At 43.9% G+C, this 18850-nt stretch overlaps 1 protein-coding gene across 2 annotated transcripts in view; it reads right to left on the minus strand.

The window, feature by feature from the left end:
• Nucleotides 1–18850, minus strand: part of CEP126 (centrosomal protein 126) — a 304423-nt gene that overhangs the window by 21480 nt on the left and 264093 nt on the right. For both annotated transcript variants that reach the window (XM_069202376.1, XM_069202377.1), the window contains exon 11: nt 3408–3472. In XM_069202376.1, coding sequence (XP_069058477.1) covers nt 3408–3472 — 65 coding nt within the window. The remainder of the gene's footprint in view (nt 1–3407; nt 3473–18850) is intronic.

Consider the following 18850-nt stretch of genomic DNA (forward strand, 5'->3'; position numbering starts at 1 on the left):
AGTAATCCTAGTGGCTCCGGATTGCGCATGGAGAGTTTGGTATCCAGAGCTTCTCAAAATGAGCATCGGTCCCTCCAATCAGGCTGCTTCTTTGGGAGGATCTTCTGTCGCAGCAGCAGGGGAAGGTTCTCCACCCGAACCTGTCAACTCTGCGCCTTCATGGTTGGAGATTGAGCGGCGACAGTTGATGGTTTATGACCTCCCTCCAGAGGTCTGTGATGTCATTCTGGCAGCCAGGCGTCCCTCTACTAAGTCGATCTACGCCTGCAGTTGGAAACCTTTTGTTTCATATTGTTCAGAGAGGTCTATTGATCCTCTTTCTTCTTCTCTGTCTAACATCCTTTTGTTTATTTTGTCTCTCGCCCAGCAGGGTTCCTCCTTGGGGACTCTCAAGGGCTATCTTGCACCCTTTTTGGCTTTTCTTCAGTTGCCCGATCAAGCATCTCTGTTTAAATCACCTATAGTACAGAGGTTTTTGAAAGGGCTTGTACATCTATTCCCGCCTGTGCCTTTCGTTATGCCCCAGTGGGATCTTAATTTGATTCTTACCTTCCTTATGTGTGCTCCCTTTGAGCCCTTGCATAATTGTCCTCTTCGGATGCTCACTATTAAGACAGCCATTTTGGTGGCAATTACATCTGCCAGAAGAGTTAGTGAGTTACAGGCTTTGTCATCAAAACCGCCGTATCTCACAATCTTTCCTGAAAAAGTAGTTCTCAGAACTCGTGCCTCTTTCCTCCCCAAGGTGGTGACCCCTTTCCATCTGGGTCAAAATATCACCCTGCCCACCTTCTTTGCACCACCGCATCCCTCTAAGGAAGAGGAGCGTCTCCATCGACTGGACCCAAAAAGAGCATTATCGTTCTACCTTGACCGCACTAAAGAGATCCGGGTGGACGACCAACTCTTTGTGGGGTACGTTGGTGCGAAGAAGGGTCGGGCAGTGCAGAAACGATCCATTTCACGCTGGGTCGTTCTCTGTATAAAAATATGCTACGCTTTGGCGAAGAAGCAGCCTCCCGAGGGCTTGAGAGCTCATTCTACTAGGGGGAAAGCTGCTACCACTGCGTTAGCACGTGGCGTACCGGTGGTGGATATCTGTCAGGCTGCAACGTGGGCTTCTTTGCACACGTTTGCGAAACACTACTGCCTGGATAACCAGGTGAGAAGAGAGGGGCATTGTGCCCGTTCTGTCTTGCAGGACTTCCTAGTATAAAAAATAAATAAAAATCTCCTTCAGACCCACCGCCATGGGTTAAAGCTTGGGTATCTATTCTAAGGTAAGGAAGCTGCAGCTAGAAGTCTCTATCAGATGAACAAGTTACTTACCTTCGGTAACAAGGTATCTGGTAGAGAATCTATCTAGCTGCAGATTCCTTACACCCGCCCAAGCCTCCCCACTCTGGGGAAATGTTTCTCATGTAGATATGTATATATATGTATATATGTATTTATGTGTACATATGTATATTTTTGATCTTGGCAATTTTTGCCTTTCTTATAGGCATGAAAGTATTTTTACTCCAAACAGTCAAAGAGGTAAAATGCATAATGGTTGGTTTTTCCATGACTCTGCGCTTCTGGCGTGGGAAGTTGTGGAAAAGATCTGACGTACGCGCGCCGAGACAGCGTCTATATAGACAACCGTGACGTCATAGACGGCTCCAACGACGCTGACGACGCACGCGGAGCTGGGTACTGCTCAGAAAAAACTCCGGATTCGAAGCTGACGCCAGGAAATTCTAATGTAAGGAATCTGCAGCTAGATAGAGTCTCTACTGGATACCTCGTTACCGAAGGTAAGTAACTTGTTCTTTAAGCAGATACATTGTGGTGAAGGGTACCCTTGAAGGCCGCAACATCCATTTCCTCAGTGTGTAAGTTTCTCCTCTCCTGGTTACGACTACAATAGAGAGGCTTCAAGAATTTATACTAGATCTAACCCAACAAATCACATATAACCCTCATGATCGGTCATATACCCTTATGTCAGCCACACAGAAGACATTGTCCCGCATTGACCTATTGCAACTCCCTGTCGCTGACCAAGTCCACACTTCAGGCTCCCTCATATTACCCTGAAGCTTCTCTGACCATGCCCCACCTTCACACTCCATCTTGGCTCTCTGAGTGAAGGACCTTGTCCGATATGGAGAATCAATGCATGCTACCCAACAGATAAGCAGTTCACACAATTTCTTACTTAGTAAATCAAACACTACTAGAAGATTAATTATAAACTCAGTAACCTCAGCTGGTATGCTGTGGTCCTCCTGGAAAGCCACAGTACGAGGATTGCTGGAAACTCTCTGAGGGGAAGGAAGGAGAAATGTCAACTAGTCACAGATCTAGCATTATGACCATAGATTGAGCTAGCTGGGGCTGCCCTATGGAACAGGTGCAAAGGTACCTGGCCATTACCAGGGCGGCCCTCCAACAATTGTCTCTCGATGAGGCCCATTAGTGCTGGAAGGCCTTGGCAAAGAGAGTATATGAATGGGGCGATAAATTAGTTAAACCATCCTACTGGCTTGCAGTGAAAGACACAGCCTCACCACTGATAGCATTCATAATAGACAACCGAGGGGAGAAGCTTGTTTATGGCATCTGATAATTCAGCTGTGATTGGGACATACTACTGCTTGTTGTGCACTGCAGATGAGTACTCCCCACAGGAAGACTCAGTGCCACTTGTTGAAGAACTCCAGCTGCAAGGACTGCGCTACAATGACTGTCGGCTGCTCAAGCAAGCTCTGCAGCCAGGTGAAACCAGGCTTACTCTTAAAGACATGGACTCTGTTAAAACACCAGGCCGAGACAGTTATTCTGTAGAATATTTCCACCAGTTTTTGGCACTCCTGATACCCCCACTTCTAGCCACCTACCAAGCGAAGATCTGGGCACTTACTCCCCAGAACTAGATCTGGCAACCATTGTAGTTTTACATAAGTTTGGTCACCCCCCTAAACGAGGTGCCTCGAGGTTGGGGGCTGGAGGTAGCATTAGGGAATGTGCTCCTTCATGAGAAAAATACTTACTCAGGATAGAAAAAGCAAACAGTAAAAAGAAATTGCCCTTGTGCAGAAGTGTTGGCTTACCAAAACCTCATGAGGCAAATGCCTAAGTAAATAAATAAAGGCTACAGGAACTCCCTGGGAGTACGCCTGAAAGCCTGCAACTGGACCAACTTTTCAGGCTTACTGCTGGAAATCCTTGTGAATGGACAAAAAGTCAGAAATCTGAACCCATGCAGAAAAATAACTGTGGGTGCAGATTTTCAACTTATTTTAATGAATCTGTCTATTACATACACACACACAAACACAAACACACTTTAGAGTCCAACTTGTGTCGTATGTCACACTTTTACAATTCTGGGATGAGACTGGGTTACTCCTCATTCTTACCATAGGGGAGGTAATCTGCAAAACGCCAGCAGTAGATGGGTTTCTAATTATTGCATCCTGAACATCTATAAAGAGAGAAAACATACATTTATTAATTGCAGAAAAAGATAATAGGCATAGAGACATGTCTTGAAGGAAATTTTGTTTTTAATCAAACCACACTGTCATTTTTTCTCACAGGTAAATAGGCTCTTTCATGAGTCTCACTGTAATTGAGGGCCGGTAATGTAATCAGTAATATCAGATAGTTAAATTGCATTGTGGTTCCAACTGATCACCCCGTAGGCCCCCTGTGGTATGCAGAATAACATATGTAAATCTGTATTACCACAAATGATTGCCACTAGGACCACCTGTAGTGCTAGGTGATGCCCGGTGCAACAATAGTTTTTGGCACCCTCCCCCCATGGTCTCCTTGTCCACAGATTCCCTCATTGTCACCCTTCAACATTGCACCTATCTCTCCTGTCTCATATGCATTTCATTTGTTTTATAGTGTTACTCATACCAGTGTAGGGTGTCAGAGCGCTTTAGATCACACACATATTATACAGAGACAATGTATCATAGGTGTGTAACTCAGTCAATAGGAAATGTTACATAACACATTGAGGATTAAAAGGTGTAGAAATCACATCATCCACACTAGCAGGCAGTATATTTTAAGAGTGCTTGGTCTGTAGCAGCAAAAACTCAGAATTTAAAATGTACTCCAGTGAGTGTTAACTTTACTAATAAGAAAGCATTTCTACCCAAACAAACCTTTTTGAGGAACATTAAGATAATGAAAGGCTGGTGACAAAAAGATAACAATCTATCTAACCTATACTATGCAGTTTGCATGCATCTCTTTGATGACAGTTCAGAGGTCAACAAAAGGATCTCCTGAGATATTCCCATTAAAAATACAATTCTGTGATCTGCATGGTACAAGTTTTTTGCAGCAGGCACATTAACTCTCTCTCCTCCTTTAGGATAAGTCCAAACTGCCACTGGACAAAACTCAGATTTCTATCCAGCAGGAACATCAATCACTAGAGATATCTCAACATTTCTATTATTACCTGAAAACCGTTGGGCACACAAGGAACTCTGCAGTCGAGGCCACTCTCTGGGGAAAGCGGGACCAGTTAGGAGCAAGACTGCTGCATCAGAGAGCCTGGGGTGTCGGATAGACTGCTGAGTCTACCCTTTGATGCTGTGTTTCCTCAGCTTGGGAGGAAAGGGTGAAGAGGAGAGTAGCCCTGCATGGTGCTGAGTGCCTGTACGAGGAGGACCAATGCCTTATAGGTCCAGACACTGGCAGTTTGCCCCACTTGTCTATAGACCCACCGCAGGCAAGGTGACTGTGAGCTTTCAGTACTTTTTGAGTGGTAGTTTTCCCTTACTTATGCAATTGGCCACTCCACCTCTTTCTGGGGGCTCTGTTGTCTCTCCGCTCAGGCCATGAGGAAGTGCCTGGGCCACTCCTAACAGAAACCCCAGAAACCACATGGAAATATCAGAGAAAACCTAATAGGAGCACAGTTGGTCATGTGCCTGATGTTTAAATGGCACTGAGTGCACACCTGATGATGTGGCCTTATTAATTACAATGTGCATAATTTGAAAAGTCCGGCAATTGTGTTGAGATGCAATTGTTGGAACACTGCTACTGAACTTACCTTATAAAGAGTATAAGGAGCACAGGTGCTCCGTGTCCTAGGCCCTCATTGCAAGTTATGTGATATTACCCAACCTAGCGTGCATCCCCTGCACTAATGGTATGATGTATATCCTTTTTGCCTTATCCAGGTCAGGGTAAAGAGTACAACTTCAGTATTTATGCAATCTGCATGGTATTTATGATTTGATAAAGACGTATGGTAAGTCACATACTTTTTCATAACCTGAATTCCATTTGATGCACAGAATTTATGATTCATGTCGTTTTGGTCTTATACTATATACGCAATAGAGAAACCTATTATTATATAATGTTGTGTGGAGTCTCTTTGGTGGTATATTTATTGGGTTACCTATGTGTGTTGCACATATGCTTTACACATTGCCTCTTGGGATAAGCCTGACTGCTCTGTGCCAAGCTAATAAGGGGTGAGCACAGGTTACCTTTGGTGTATAACTTACTTGCCCTGACTGGAGTGATGGGTTATGTCTGGCTTAGGTGCATATCCTAGCCAACCAGAAACCCCATTTCTAACACCATTTATTTCATCTTTTGGACTACATTAAAAAAAAACATAAGCAATAGGTGTGTGACTTGTATCTACTGTCTCTGTTAAATAAAACACACTAACTCATATATTGCCATCAAATGAAACTTTCAGGTCAGAAAAATGTGTTTGCTGGTGTACGTTTATTTAGATTTTTTTCCATAGCTACAGTTGCTATGAAGATTTCATTTTTATAAGTGAAACATACTTTTTTGGATCTTTTGTTAAAAGTTTGACATTTTGACCGAGGTCCATCTAAATTGGTAGTATTAAAGAATGTTGTCGTATTTATTTCATTGCAAATTGGTCGAAGGAAGAGGCAATGTTAGTAACAATGAAAATAAATTGTTTTTCTATGGTGTGCAGTAGCAACCTAAGCTAGAGATGTGCAGGTGTTGCTGCTGTAACATATACAGATGTATAAACAAAACAGACTTATTTAGGTCTTAGGGTTCAGCTGTTTGATATATCACTGCCACAAAAGTTAAATCTTCAAGGTATACTGATTGAATATACATTGCTTTTAGAAATTATGTTTCAATTACTCAACATGCTTTTAAACTAAACGTTTCAGAGTGAAAAATGTACCTGAAACTGTGAAGAATAATACCAATGATTGTAAAGCAAATGAGTGTCACCTCTGCAAGAGCTATTGACTTTGTCAATCTTGGTGCAGTGGAGGAATGGCTGCTACCTTTGATTTCACAATTTTGATCTACATGTGACCATAACTGAAATATAAAAGTGGTGCACTCATGGTCCATTTTGAACTGCATTCACAGTAGAGTAGAAAAGACGTGTGTGGTATAACTATACTAATTGAAATGTAACCATCGATTATGAATTAACAACAACACATATCAATGGAGAGTGTTTACCTTTGAAACAATGATGATTTTTATAAAAATTGTCTATTAATGTTTTAGGCTAAATTTGAAGAAATGTAGTTCTCCATCATATTTACTTGCATGTATTAACAGTTTTGTTTTGTTTTGCACTTACTGTAATATGTAGTTTAAATGAGAATTTTTACCAACAATCTATAATCTCAAAAGTTAAGATGCTTGAAGAAACATGAATAAAAAGTGTAATTCTAAGGCCTAAGTCTCCATAAAGTGGGAAACTTTTTCGTTTCTGCGAACATGTAATTTCTTTTCAGGTGCTTTTCAAATGAAATCTCAGTTTAGAAATAGATGTGCTATTGTCTTACACATAGGTAGCCTGACAAATCAACCTTGAGTACGGGACACAGAAAGACAGAGAATGTGAAGACTACCCCTATTCATTATGTAGCAAAGTCATACAGGAGACCAAGGACAGCTACCTTCCCGGGGCGGTCTTGGGAACATCTATCAATGTTGCAAAAGTCTGTAGTGTAATGTGAGGTGATTGGACAGCGTGAAATTTAAATCCTTGGATGTTATCAATGGACTAATCATTGGGTTAACTAGGACTTTCAATGATCGATTTCAGGCAGTTAGTTGCAAAGAGATTCCCTTGGACTTTGAGAGGCATAGAACTCTTTTCTCTTGACCCAAAATTTCCCAGTGCTTCCTGAGAGCACTTAGAATTTTCTTTGACTTATGAGAAAACTCTTGACTGAGCTTCAGATATGCAGACACCTTCCCTATTTAACTACTTTTTGCCTACTTTAGTTAGCTACATTTTGCCCGAGATGTCTTTTTTACAGGTTCTTTTTAACCCTTATTTTCTTTTTACTATTTGACCCCATGTTTTTGTAGTTTAGCTCCTGTCAACTAATGGTATAGTGTTTAGGGACGTTTCTCTTGGTCCATCCTAGCTTATTAAGATGCATTTGAGTTGTACTAATGTGTAACAGATTGGATCAGCGTTTTTTTCCCAGGCACCAGATTTTACTGTTGTTATTCTGTACTGATATAATAGAGTGCCTTGTTTGTTTGATGTTAATTCACTTGAATTTCTTTCAGCACTTTGGACATCCTATGGTTATCTTAAACTTTTACAGCCTATTTTTGAGAATTGTTTACATTAAACTAAGTAATAATTTGTAATTAAACCCTTTAACTTTATTTCCGCATTTCGTTTTCATTGTGTGGCCAAATTGGTCATACTGTAAATTCAAATGTTGATTGTATTACTGGATCCTTACCCTCGATAGGGTGAAAAGATTTGTCGACCTCAAATTTGAGCATAAGTAAATGCTCAATCAAATCTGGTAGCAGAGTCTGCTTTTCCAAAGGACAGGGGAAGAGTAATAGGGAGATAAAAAGTAATAGGGAATTAGAGTGTCCCATTATGAAATTGTCCAGACCCAGCCTAAATTCTGACCCCATGGCTCGTTTGGAGTATTGAAGGAGTTCCAGCATTGTTCCTTTGCGGCAGATGAGTGAATATTAATAGGATTACACTTAGCATTTCTTTGGCTTAAGATTGCAGTGATGTTAATTAATTAAGAAGTGTTTTGCGGAGATTTAAGTTTATGTGTGAATGTGGCGCTTACAGCTAGGAAGTTGATTTGGCTAACTGGTTTGTCATGGCCTAAGATCGCAGGATACCATACAAGTGTAGAAGACACTTGGGGCCTCATTCTGACCCTGGCCGGCGGCGGTAGCCGGCGGCCTGGCGGGGCCCGCCAAAATACCGCTGCGCGGTCAAAAGACCGCCGCAGGTATTCTGGGTTTCCCGCTGGGCTGGCGGGCGACCGCCAGAAGGCCGCCCGCCAGCCCAGCGGGAAACACCCTTCCATGAGGATGCCGGCTCCGAATGGAGCCGGCGGAGTGGAAGGGGTGCGACGGGTGCAGTTGCACCCGTCGCGATTTTCAGTGTCTGCTATGCAGACACTGAAAATCTTTGTGGGGCCCTGTTACGGGGGCCCCTGCAGTGCCCATGCCACTGGCATGGGCACTGCAGGGGCCCCCAGGGGCCCCACGACACCCCATACCGCCATTCTCTTCCTGGCGGCCAAAACCGCCAGGAACAGAATGGCGGTATGGGGCTCGGAATCCCCATGGCAGCGGGAAACCGGCGGTACACCGCCGGTTTTCCGTTTCTGACCGCGGCTGTACCGCCGTGGTCAGAATGCCCATGGGAGCACCGCCAGCCTGTTGGCGGTGCTCCCGCGGTCGTTGGCCCTGGCGGTTTTTACCGCCAGGGTCAGAATGATCGCAGGATACCATACAAGTGTAGAAGACACTTGGGGCCTCATTCTGACCCTGGCCGGCGGCGGTAGCCGCCGGCCTGGTGGAGCCCGCCAGAATACCGCTGCGCGGTCAAAAGACCACCGCGGGTATTCTGGGTTTCCCGCTGGGCTGGCGGGCGACCGCCAGAAGGCCGCCCGCCAGCCCAGCGGGAAACACCCTTCCATGAGGATGCCGGCTCCGAATGGAGCCGGCGGAGTGGAAGGGGTGCGACGGGTGCAGTTGCACCCGTCGTGATTTTCAGTGTCTGCTATGCAGACACTGAAAATCTTTGTGGGGCCCTGTTACGGGGGCCCCTGCAGTGCCCATGCCATTGGCATGGGCACTGCAGGGGCCCCCAGGGGCCCCACGACACCCCATACCGCCATTCTCTTCCTGGCGGCCCAAACCGCCAGGAACAGGATGGCGGTATGGGGCTCGGAATCCCCAGGGCAGCGGGAAACCGGCGGTACACCGCCGGTTTTCCGTTTCTGGCCGCGGCTGTACCGCCGCGGTCAGAATGCCCATGGGAGCATCGCCAGCCTGTTGGCGGTGCTCCCGCGGTCGTTGGCGGGTCAGAATGACCCCCTTGGTGTGGCTGCTGTACAGCATAGCTCTAAGGTAGAAAAAAAGTGCTATGATGGTGCCAGTGCTGGCTGAATCGTGGTGTTTTCTTCTGGCATGACGGGAGGGGGTCAGGAGGGCAGGGCAAAACAACAACGTAGGAGGGGGTTGCATGGGGCAGGGCAAAGAAACAATACAGGAGGAATCCTGCTGTCTGCACTGTCTGGTGTTCAGCCTGCACTATCTGGGGCTCTGTGTCAGGGCTTTGTCAGTATAAGGCCTCTATGGGCCTCACTTATAAAAGAGTGATGTCTGAGGGCTTATGCAAGAAAAATGTAGTACCAAACACATGTGATGCCAGAAGAAGCAGAGACCTTTGAACTTTGGAGGAAGGAAGGTGGGCTTAAAGAAATGTTTGCGTAAGAGCTTTTCCCCAGAATTCTTAGAAAGCTGTGGCTCAATCTGCATGCCACACTCTGGACTCCTTTGGTCGTTAATCGATATCAAGGCTGTTTTTCCAAGTAGCTTATGAAAGTGAGATGTAGCAAGTATCACATTTAGCATTATTCTGTGGTAGGGTAGTCTCACTAGAATGTTAAGTAAGCTGCGGCTCAGCAGACACGTCACTTTCTGGATTGTTTTCCATATCGTCAAAGACATAACACCAAACAGATTTTTAAGCAAGATGTATGTGATTCAGTAGGAGGTAGACAGACCTCAGCCAGGAAATCCACTGCCAGTGCTCTCTTTCCCTGAATTCTACAATTTGATTCAGGCCAAATTTATCTGGTCAACTAAAAGTTTTCTGGATGACGGGGTTGCTTTTGTGGCAAGATGCCTTTGATTCCACCCAACACTGGATGGCATTGAGCTGGCAGCTAGGGATTCATGTTGGAGTAGCTGCCAGCCTTGGCTTACTGCCAGCCTGATGGTATTACTGAAACAAGCAATGCAGCAGTGGGTGTGGGGGATGAGATAAAAGAACAATGTGGGAGGGGGCTCGGGCCCTAGGGTACGGGTCAAAGCAACAAAGCAGGAGGGGGCAGGGGATGGAGCAAAACAGCAATGCGGGAGGGGTATGTTCAAAGCAACAACATGGGAGAGGCGTGGGGCATAGCAACAACCTGGGTGGTGCAAGGCAACATGGAGTGAGGGATGGGGCAAAGCATCAGTGGGGATTAGGGGGCCAGGGCAAATCAACAACTGAGCAAAGTAACAACATTGAGGGACAAGACAAGCAATGATGGGACAAGAAGCAACATGGGAGGGAGTAGGAGGGATGAGGCAAAGCAATGATAGGGCAAGCAAAAACACTACAGCAACAGAGCAAGCAACAACAATGGGGCAAGCAACAACAACAAAGGCCTTCATAACATGTACTGCTGCAACTAAAATAAAAAACAGTACTACCGAAATCAGACGAGCAGTGAAAGGGCACACAGTGGGCATGGAAGCCATAATTGTGCATACTCCAGGCTCCAGGGGAGGGACAAATACATCAAAAGTAAATGAAGCTAGCCATCGCTGACCACTGAGAAGCAAGGAAATGAAAGTGACTTAAACCTGTGAGCCTTAGCTTGGTCTTTCCCAAGACTTTTTTGCCTCTCCTCCCGATTTGAAGTCTCAGGGACAGAAAAGACTTCCAATCACCCTACTCCTGCTCCTGGATTCAACTCACTGTAAATCTGCCCTGCCAAGTGGTGCCACTGCAGTCCTGGATTCTTTGAAGTGGACCTGAGGTGCTTTGCTTCAGCGATGCTGTTGTGTGGGGAAAAGCGATGCATCCCCTGTACTGCATGGTTCTGAACAACGCATCGCTCCCCACCCCGGATTTAAGGTACTTTGGTTCAGCGAGCCCAACTGGGTCCCTGTAGTGGGCCTGCGCTTCCTCATGGTCGGCCTCAACTTTTGAAGTTGTGCAAGTCCAGTGCAACCACATATCCCCTGTTGGGGCTTTATGCTTCTAATAGCTATTTTTCAGTTTAATCTTTAACAATTCATAACTCAAGTTCAGTTTATTGGATTTTTGTCATTTTGGTCTTAATTTATTAAAATAAGTTTTACTTTTCTTTACTGGTGTAGGGCCCTTTTGTGGGGTGTTTTACTGTTTTACTGGTTGAAGTCTTGCACAAATACTTTGCACTGTGCCTCCAGGTTAAGCCTGACTGCTCTGTGCAACACTAACGGAGGGTGAGCGCAGGTTAATCTTTGGTTTGTTTCTGCCTTACCCTGACTAGGATTGTGGTTGCTGCTTGGCTTGACCAGAGCTCACACCCCAGTCAACCAACAACCCAATTTCTAACAGTGACAATCAAGTGAACCAATGGCAAGCAACGTGCGGGATGTAAGCCCCCTGTAAGTAAATAAAATGTCTCTCAAGAGACTGTGCAGGTGCTGTCTCAGGCTACACCTAAAACACGTATGTATTCAGCATTTCATTAAGATTTATTTAAGAAAATACAATCCCAATGCTTGTTTCAATGATGGGAAACCAGATACTGAAACAGACATCTCAGAGATCGCAGATGAAAGAAGTCAAAATTTCAGCCCAATGTTCTGTAGCATGGCTGAAAGGTAGAAAACATATGTGTAGCTCCATGAAGTGTTCCTGATTCATTGATACCCTTACAGATTATTCATTTTTTTGGTGCAATGTGGAGCAAGAACCACGATCGTCCACAGAAAGGCGTAGAAAGAGAATTTGTTGTTTTTTGGAAGTACTAAATAAAAATCCCTTTTTTTCCCACAGTCAGATAGAGGGAATGTAGCACAAGCTCGGCATCAGTATCATTGTGAGTGTGCTTCTTAGAATCAAAGAACCCAACATGCCTTCACTGTCAGCCACCCCATGCATACAATGTTTTGCTAATGATCGCCTTGATATCAAAAGCTTTGATAGTGTTGATGATGGTCAGTATTCTGTTTATATTGGATGTTTTGATGATCGCTTCAATGGCATGAATGGCGTGATCGTGTTCTTTGCACTTATATCTGGATTATAAAACTTCCCTAAGCACTTGTATTATCTATGATCCATCTGCTGTAGTCTCCGAGGAGGCTCGAAAATGTTCCTGCCTCTGAGGTGAATCACTTAGGGTAATCTACCAGTATGTCTTCTGATAGATAGGTCGATATTGAACAATATGCTTGCTTGGGAGGGTAAGTATACAAAATACACAAACTTCTTTATCAGACTTTTTCTTGTCACGTTATCTGCACCGCACAAACATTACAGACAAGGTGATTTTGGAGAACAGGTGTCAATAAATCAGAAGATTTTCGCAAAGTGAATGCAAGCGTAAAGCAACGTCAAATATGTCAAGCGAGGGTCACTATTTTATCAATATTTTCCAAGATTTTAGTGAAATATAAGGGAAACGGTCAGAACAAGTTGATGAAGCATCCTAGTTCTATAGAACAGAGAAAGATTCACTCTCTATGTTAGTAGGGTCAACTTAGGTACATAAAGGCACAGTTTAGCTTTTATTTGCTGCCCTGCTTATGACCCCACTTTCTTCTATTTCTGGAGTTTAAAACAGAAGAAAGTTTAGAGACTAGGAACTCTGTTTCGACCAGTGTTTAAATGCCATTCTTCAGATGTCACAGCCTTTCATAAATCTGGCATGGTAAACTACAGAACATTCTATCAAACAAGAAAAATGTATGACAAATGAAATGAACATTCTGCATAAAAAAGAAGATAGCACTCGGTTACCTACTGCAAGAGAGAAGGAGACTAGCAGAAATGAAGGTTTGTGTAGTAATTATACAAATCTCTCTGTTAGATATAAGGGACAATATAGTGTTGTTGCGGTTGAAGAGTGGAACAGCACAGTCAAACAAGCATTTGCAATGCAACCGGTCTCGCATTTGCTTGAGCTAGAGCAATTAGCATTGTAAACTCCTAACCGGACTTTTTTGGCCACATAAATTGAAAATGAAAATAAAACAGTTTCACATAACTAACTGGATTTTTCTTGCCATATAAACTGAAAAGTAAAAGTTTCACATAAGTGACCTGACATCCGCCATCAATGCAAAGCAGACTCACAAAGGGAAATAAAAGTTCACTCATAGTGAAACCTATCGCAAAAATGCAATTATCCATGCAACCGGCAAAAGTGCAATTATCTACGTAACCGGCAAAAGTGCAATTAACTATGTAACAGGGTCGATGTCATGCAAAGCGCTCGACGTCCGCAATTATCTACGTAACTGGCAAAAGTGCAATTAACTATGGAACAGGGTTGATGTCATGCAAAGTGCTTGACTTCTGCCCAGCAAGATCGCGCTGCGAAAAAAGTGAAAAAGTAGTCCAAAAACCGGACTGAAAACGTGGAGCCTCGTATGTTTTCAGTACTTGGTAGCTGCGCTGGAGGAGGGCTAAACAGAGGAAAAGGCATGACTTCTGCATGCCTTTCACTAATGAAAGCAAGCAGATTTTAAAAGGCAAGCTCACGAACCAATGAAAGACACTGACGTGACATGGGCGTGGTTTGAAGCCCAAAGAGAGATTACACCACTGGACGGAGCGCTTTGCGCTCACCCGTAAGAAATGAGTCCTTGTGTAATGTAACTGGTGCTCATGTAAGGAGCTCCAATGACTTACGGTGGATTTTGCGCTGCAAATAGCTGCGAAAAAAGGAGCTTCTCCATGGGGGGAGAAGGGTAATATTTTCCATGTAGAGACAAAACATAAGAAATTATTTAAGCACAGTGGTAGGTGTAAATCTCCGCGTGTGTGCGTGCACGTCACACTTTTACTTTGTGTACTAGGCTGAGTGATTCTAACTGATCTTGAGCCTTCTCACGAAATGCACTGACGCTTTAAGCATATCAGCTGCGCTGCGATGCTGGGTATGTCATGGGCTCTCACAATAACTCAAAACATGTCAGAGCGAACAGTAATAATAAATAACAAGCCGATACTGGGAGATGAACCAGAGGTATGCTTCTAACACTCTTGCTGACCTTTAGAAGTGTGCTGGCTCTTTCCATCGCGGAATTAGTTACCGAAGAGACATGCATTTCCGAAGGGATCGATAGAACAGCAAAAGAACGTGCAGTGAAAAATGGATGGCTCTGTTCCACTCTCTGGTGGGATATGCTGAGCTCTCATACATCAGGCCTGAAAGGCTTCTGACACTCAGATGGAGTCTCTTTTCCCCAGCAAAGGTTATTACAGTGCGCAGTATATACGCACTTCCTGCCAAAGCAAGCATTGCTGCTGTTGAAGCAGAGATGCTAATATGAGAAATTTCTAATGGTTTGCGTATAAATACTAATGAGAAATATTGATAAAAATGAATAATTGAAAATAACGTGTATGAGTAAAATGTGCCCACGGGGAGTGGTCACCATGTTTGTTAACAAAATGCTAAATAATGAAAAGATATTAAAATTCTGTACTAATGTGTTATATTTGAATGTATAACCTATGTTTTATGATGATTCATATTCTTAACTTAGCCAAACTAGAGGCATGGTCGGCGCTGGGCCTTACTTGCTTAAACATGGAGACGCAATGAGCTGCCGAGGACTGGAGCTGGAGAAAAGGACCTTGAACTGCACAGAGTTCAGACGGGCTCTGCTAGAAAATTCTGCAAAATGTACCAGTGCACAGGGGATGATGAGGACAAATTGATACAATTATGTGTAGAGTAGGCGAAACTTACTTTCTCAGGACTTGAACAATGGAAGCACTAACTAAAAGACCGTGGGCAACAATTTTGTTACCTGAAAAGCCGGATGATGTTCTCATCGACAGAGGACCAATCAAACTAATGGAACTTGAAGATTGAACCAACGCAAACAAGTGGTAAACAAAAACTATAGGTTAGAGTCATAACCCCTGATAAGGTTGACCAATTAGCAATTAGTGGGACGGACTGAGAGACCCTAATAAAAAGTCATGAAAAGGGAAGGAAATTCAGAGCGGAGAGGCGAAAGTTGATGACGTCAGGAGACCCTGTCCGAATTGCTGATACTTGGGCTTACTCTCTGTGAGCCTGCTACTTGCTGATGACTGATGACCTGGAGACGAAAACTGACTCGTTGCTGATCTATCTTGGATAGGTAGCTAAAACAATGAGACTGACTAATGTGTGCTTTTTCTTCTAGGTACCAACTGCCCTGTTTTCAAATGTTTTTCTCTCTTTAGATAGATTTTTCCAAATTAATGATTTTTGTCTAAATTGTTTTTCGCATGAAGACCCACATGCTGATGCTAATTTGGGTTAGGTAGGCTGACAAGGGTGACTTAACAGTGACAGCTGACTGACTTGCATTGCTGAATTATTCAAAATGTTAAAGAATTTGCTGACTTATGTCGATGCTCGCTTTTGCTTATCAACAATTTTTGGTGATCAGCTGCTTATGATGCTAATAAAGTTTGATTACCAATAAAGTTGAATAAAGGTTTTGATTAGAATTGTAACTAATAGGGAATAAAAACGATTAACCTTCTTGAGAGTTATGGTATTTTCTTATTAGATAGGGCTTTTCTTGGTGTTTCTTGTTGATTATAATGTTTATTGATGTTCCATTGGTTACAGCTTGACTAGGATACTCCATGCGATTCAAAAGGTCCATCGACGTATACGCGTCCCCTTGTAAGTTTACTTACTAAGGGCTAGGCGCGCTAGCAGTTTTTGGTAGCAGCTTGATGGTTAGTTTCCTTGGGGAACTAGTTAAGTGGTGACTAGTGGTTATGGTAGCAGTTTAAGTTAAGTACAGTTGTTTGTATTTTATTTTTCTGAAATGGCAGTGGTAGCAAAGATGATGTTCCCTTAAACCCAGAAATGACTTTCCCAGATCCTGGATCCGGTTGGTAAGATTGGGTATGTTCTTGGCGTATTTTGAGATAGTATGAGAGTAGTAGCTTGCGCTTGCACAGGCTTGAACAAATCGCAAGTGAATTGCGATGTATGTGAGGTAAAAGTAGGGAGTCTACGTACTCCAGTTAAGGGTTAGTAGGAGTGTGCGTACTCCAAAGTGTGAGAGTAGGGAAGTCATTGAACTTCATATGTGTCTGGTGCTTTGTGCTCAAAAAGTGTCCACGTGGTTGTTGGTGATGTACGGACCCTGCTTGGTCTAATACTCCGGAGTATATTGACAAGTGTAGGAGACACTTGGTTATATGTTGTAATCTGTCTGTTTTAGTAGGTTGATCGGGTGTGGTCAACAAGTCAGAGTGCATGCTAGTAGAGTAAAAGAAGCTTTGACTGAGATTTGGCAAACCCTATGTGCACCAGGACAGACCCATTGATCAGTTGAGAGTAAAATTTGCGGGTCGAATTTTACTTGTGAATGTGGGGGACTGAGAAAGAGGAATAGCTAAAGAGCCAGGAAGAGCCATTAGTGAAAATCCGTAAGGTCCCTGAAGCAACTTTGTCCCTTCCTGTAAGTAAACCAGCAGGTTTGTTTTAGTTATTATTTGGTGAAGGTGCTCACAATGAATTGCATTAGTTGAGTGAAATTGAGTTGAGGAGGACAAGCCGCAAGACTTTGTCATCCGTTGTGGGTCAGTGTGACGTCAGCGTGTGCCGCGCTGGGATAGGTCGGTTAGTGAGAAGAGCCACGCCCGGATTGGCAGCCGTCCGTAAGAGGCAATTGGTTAAGCAAATGGGTGAAGGGAATCTCGGGAGTAACAGTAATTTCATTTATTGAATTAGTAGTACACAAAACCTGTTAAAATGAAGTTTTTAAAGGCATTAAAGAGTGCGATGAGAAAGAGAAAGGCATAGCTTTGTGTCTTTGGTTAAAGCAATAGAGTAAATTAACTAAGAATCAAGGGACATTAGCTTTTCCGTAGCATGGAACGTTTAATTTGAGAATTTTGGATCAGTTGCGATTATCATTGTATGACATGAAGCCGTTACCGAGACCAGCCCAGTTTGAGGCTTTAGCAGTTTGGGAGCTAGTGGCCAGACAGCAGCAAGAGCTGAAGTTCAATAGAAGGATGAAGAAAGTAGAAAAGTCAATAGGGGAAGCTAGATGGGATTGGGAGCAGAAGAGATGGAGGATGGCGACTATTAAAGAGATTAAGATGTTTCCAGTAATTACAGAGGGTAATGACCCAGATAAAGGGGAAAGTGTCAAGGAAGAGGAGAGTGAGGGAAAGAAGAAAAGGAAGAAGTCTTATGTGGATGATGATTCTGATGTTGAAGATCTCATTACACAGTTGTTGAGAGATAGACCTCTACCTATGATGACCTATGCAGGGGGTCCGGGAACTAGTGCTACTGCCCCTCCGGCTACTCCTGGAACATCCCAGGGAGATGCAGGAGCTGTACAAGCAGAAGGAGGACAGTTACCAGGGGCAGTACAGAGTACACCTGTTGCAGGAACCAGTACTGTAGCTCAGGCGCAGGTACATACACCTTCAGTACAGAGTTTATCCAGAAGTGCAAGGTGCCAGTTCTTGAGACAGTTTCAAATATTGTGGTGCCACGGGAGCAGGTGCTTCCGAAGCCAATATTGGTTCAGACAGGCCCAACACCAATGTTATTACCCCCAGCACAGACGCAAGTTTGACAGGGACTTCGGTTGATCTTACACCAGTTATGAATCAGGCAATGGGAGTACCATTCACACAAGGTGCAGGTGCTAGGGCAGCTCCAGATGCAATATCGCTACCGATTACTGTTGGTTCAGCAGTACCTTTATATGCGCCGAAGAAAACGGAAGCAGGGGAACAAACTGATATGTCACAGAGTTTGGTGAGAAGGGGAGCGGGAGATTCAACACAATCAGCATCATCTGCAGGACAGGGTCCTGGTAAGCTTAGATCGCCTATGGGTTTTAGTCCTCTTGTGACATTGCCGGATGCGGTAAATGGCTCTGATGCAAATCAGAGCTTGAGACTCCTGACACCGCAAGCCTCGGGCACAATGGCACAGCAGCTGCCAGTCCTGAATGCGAGTAATATTTAATTGCAAGGGTTAACAGCTCAGCAGTTAACTAGTTGGCTGGATAGTCTAAAGTCTTCACAAGGTGCATCAAAAGGGGAAGATCAGCAGAACGAGTCGGATTAAATATTGAGGCAAATGAGTTAGTCGAGGGAACAATGGGACTGAATAGGTTAGAATCCTACACTAAAGAAGAGCTGAGGTATTTATTCCCAAGGATCACAAAAGAGGTAGGGAAAATACACCAGAAATTAGCGGAAGTGGCAGAGAAGCATGACATAGATCTTGAAACAACAAAACATTTGAGATGGAGTTACAGATTAGATTTCGAGGTCAAAAGATTTTGAACACATGAGATCAGCTGGAATGAAGGCACACTTAAGGGACTTACTGCAGAGTGGGCAAATCTGGGGAGCATTAGAGAAGCGGGAAGGCAGATGGACAAGGAAAAAGGAGAAACGAAAACGAGATTCCCAAGAAGAAGAAGAGGGAGCTGAGAAAGGGGAATCAGCTAAAAATGCTTCCGATGAGAGAAATTCCAGGGGGTCACTTTGTTCATGTCCCATGGCACAGAAGTGACATACTGTATTTTACGAATG

This window comes from Pleurodeles waltl, chromosome 8 (genome assembly GCF_031143425.1).
Source record: "Pleurodeles waltl isolate 20211129_DDA chromosome 8, aPleWal1.hap1.20221129, whole genome shotgun sequence".
In the NCBI taxonomy this organism is placed as follows: Eukaryota; Metazoa; Chordata; class Amphibia; order Caudata; family Salamandridae; genus Pleurodeles; species Pleurodeles waltl.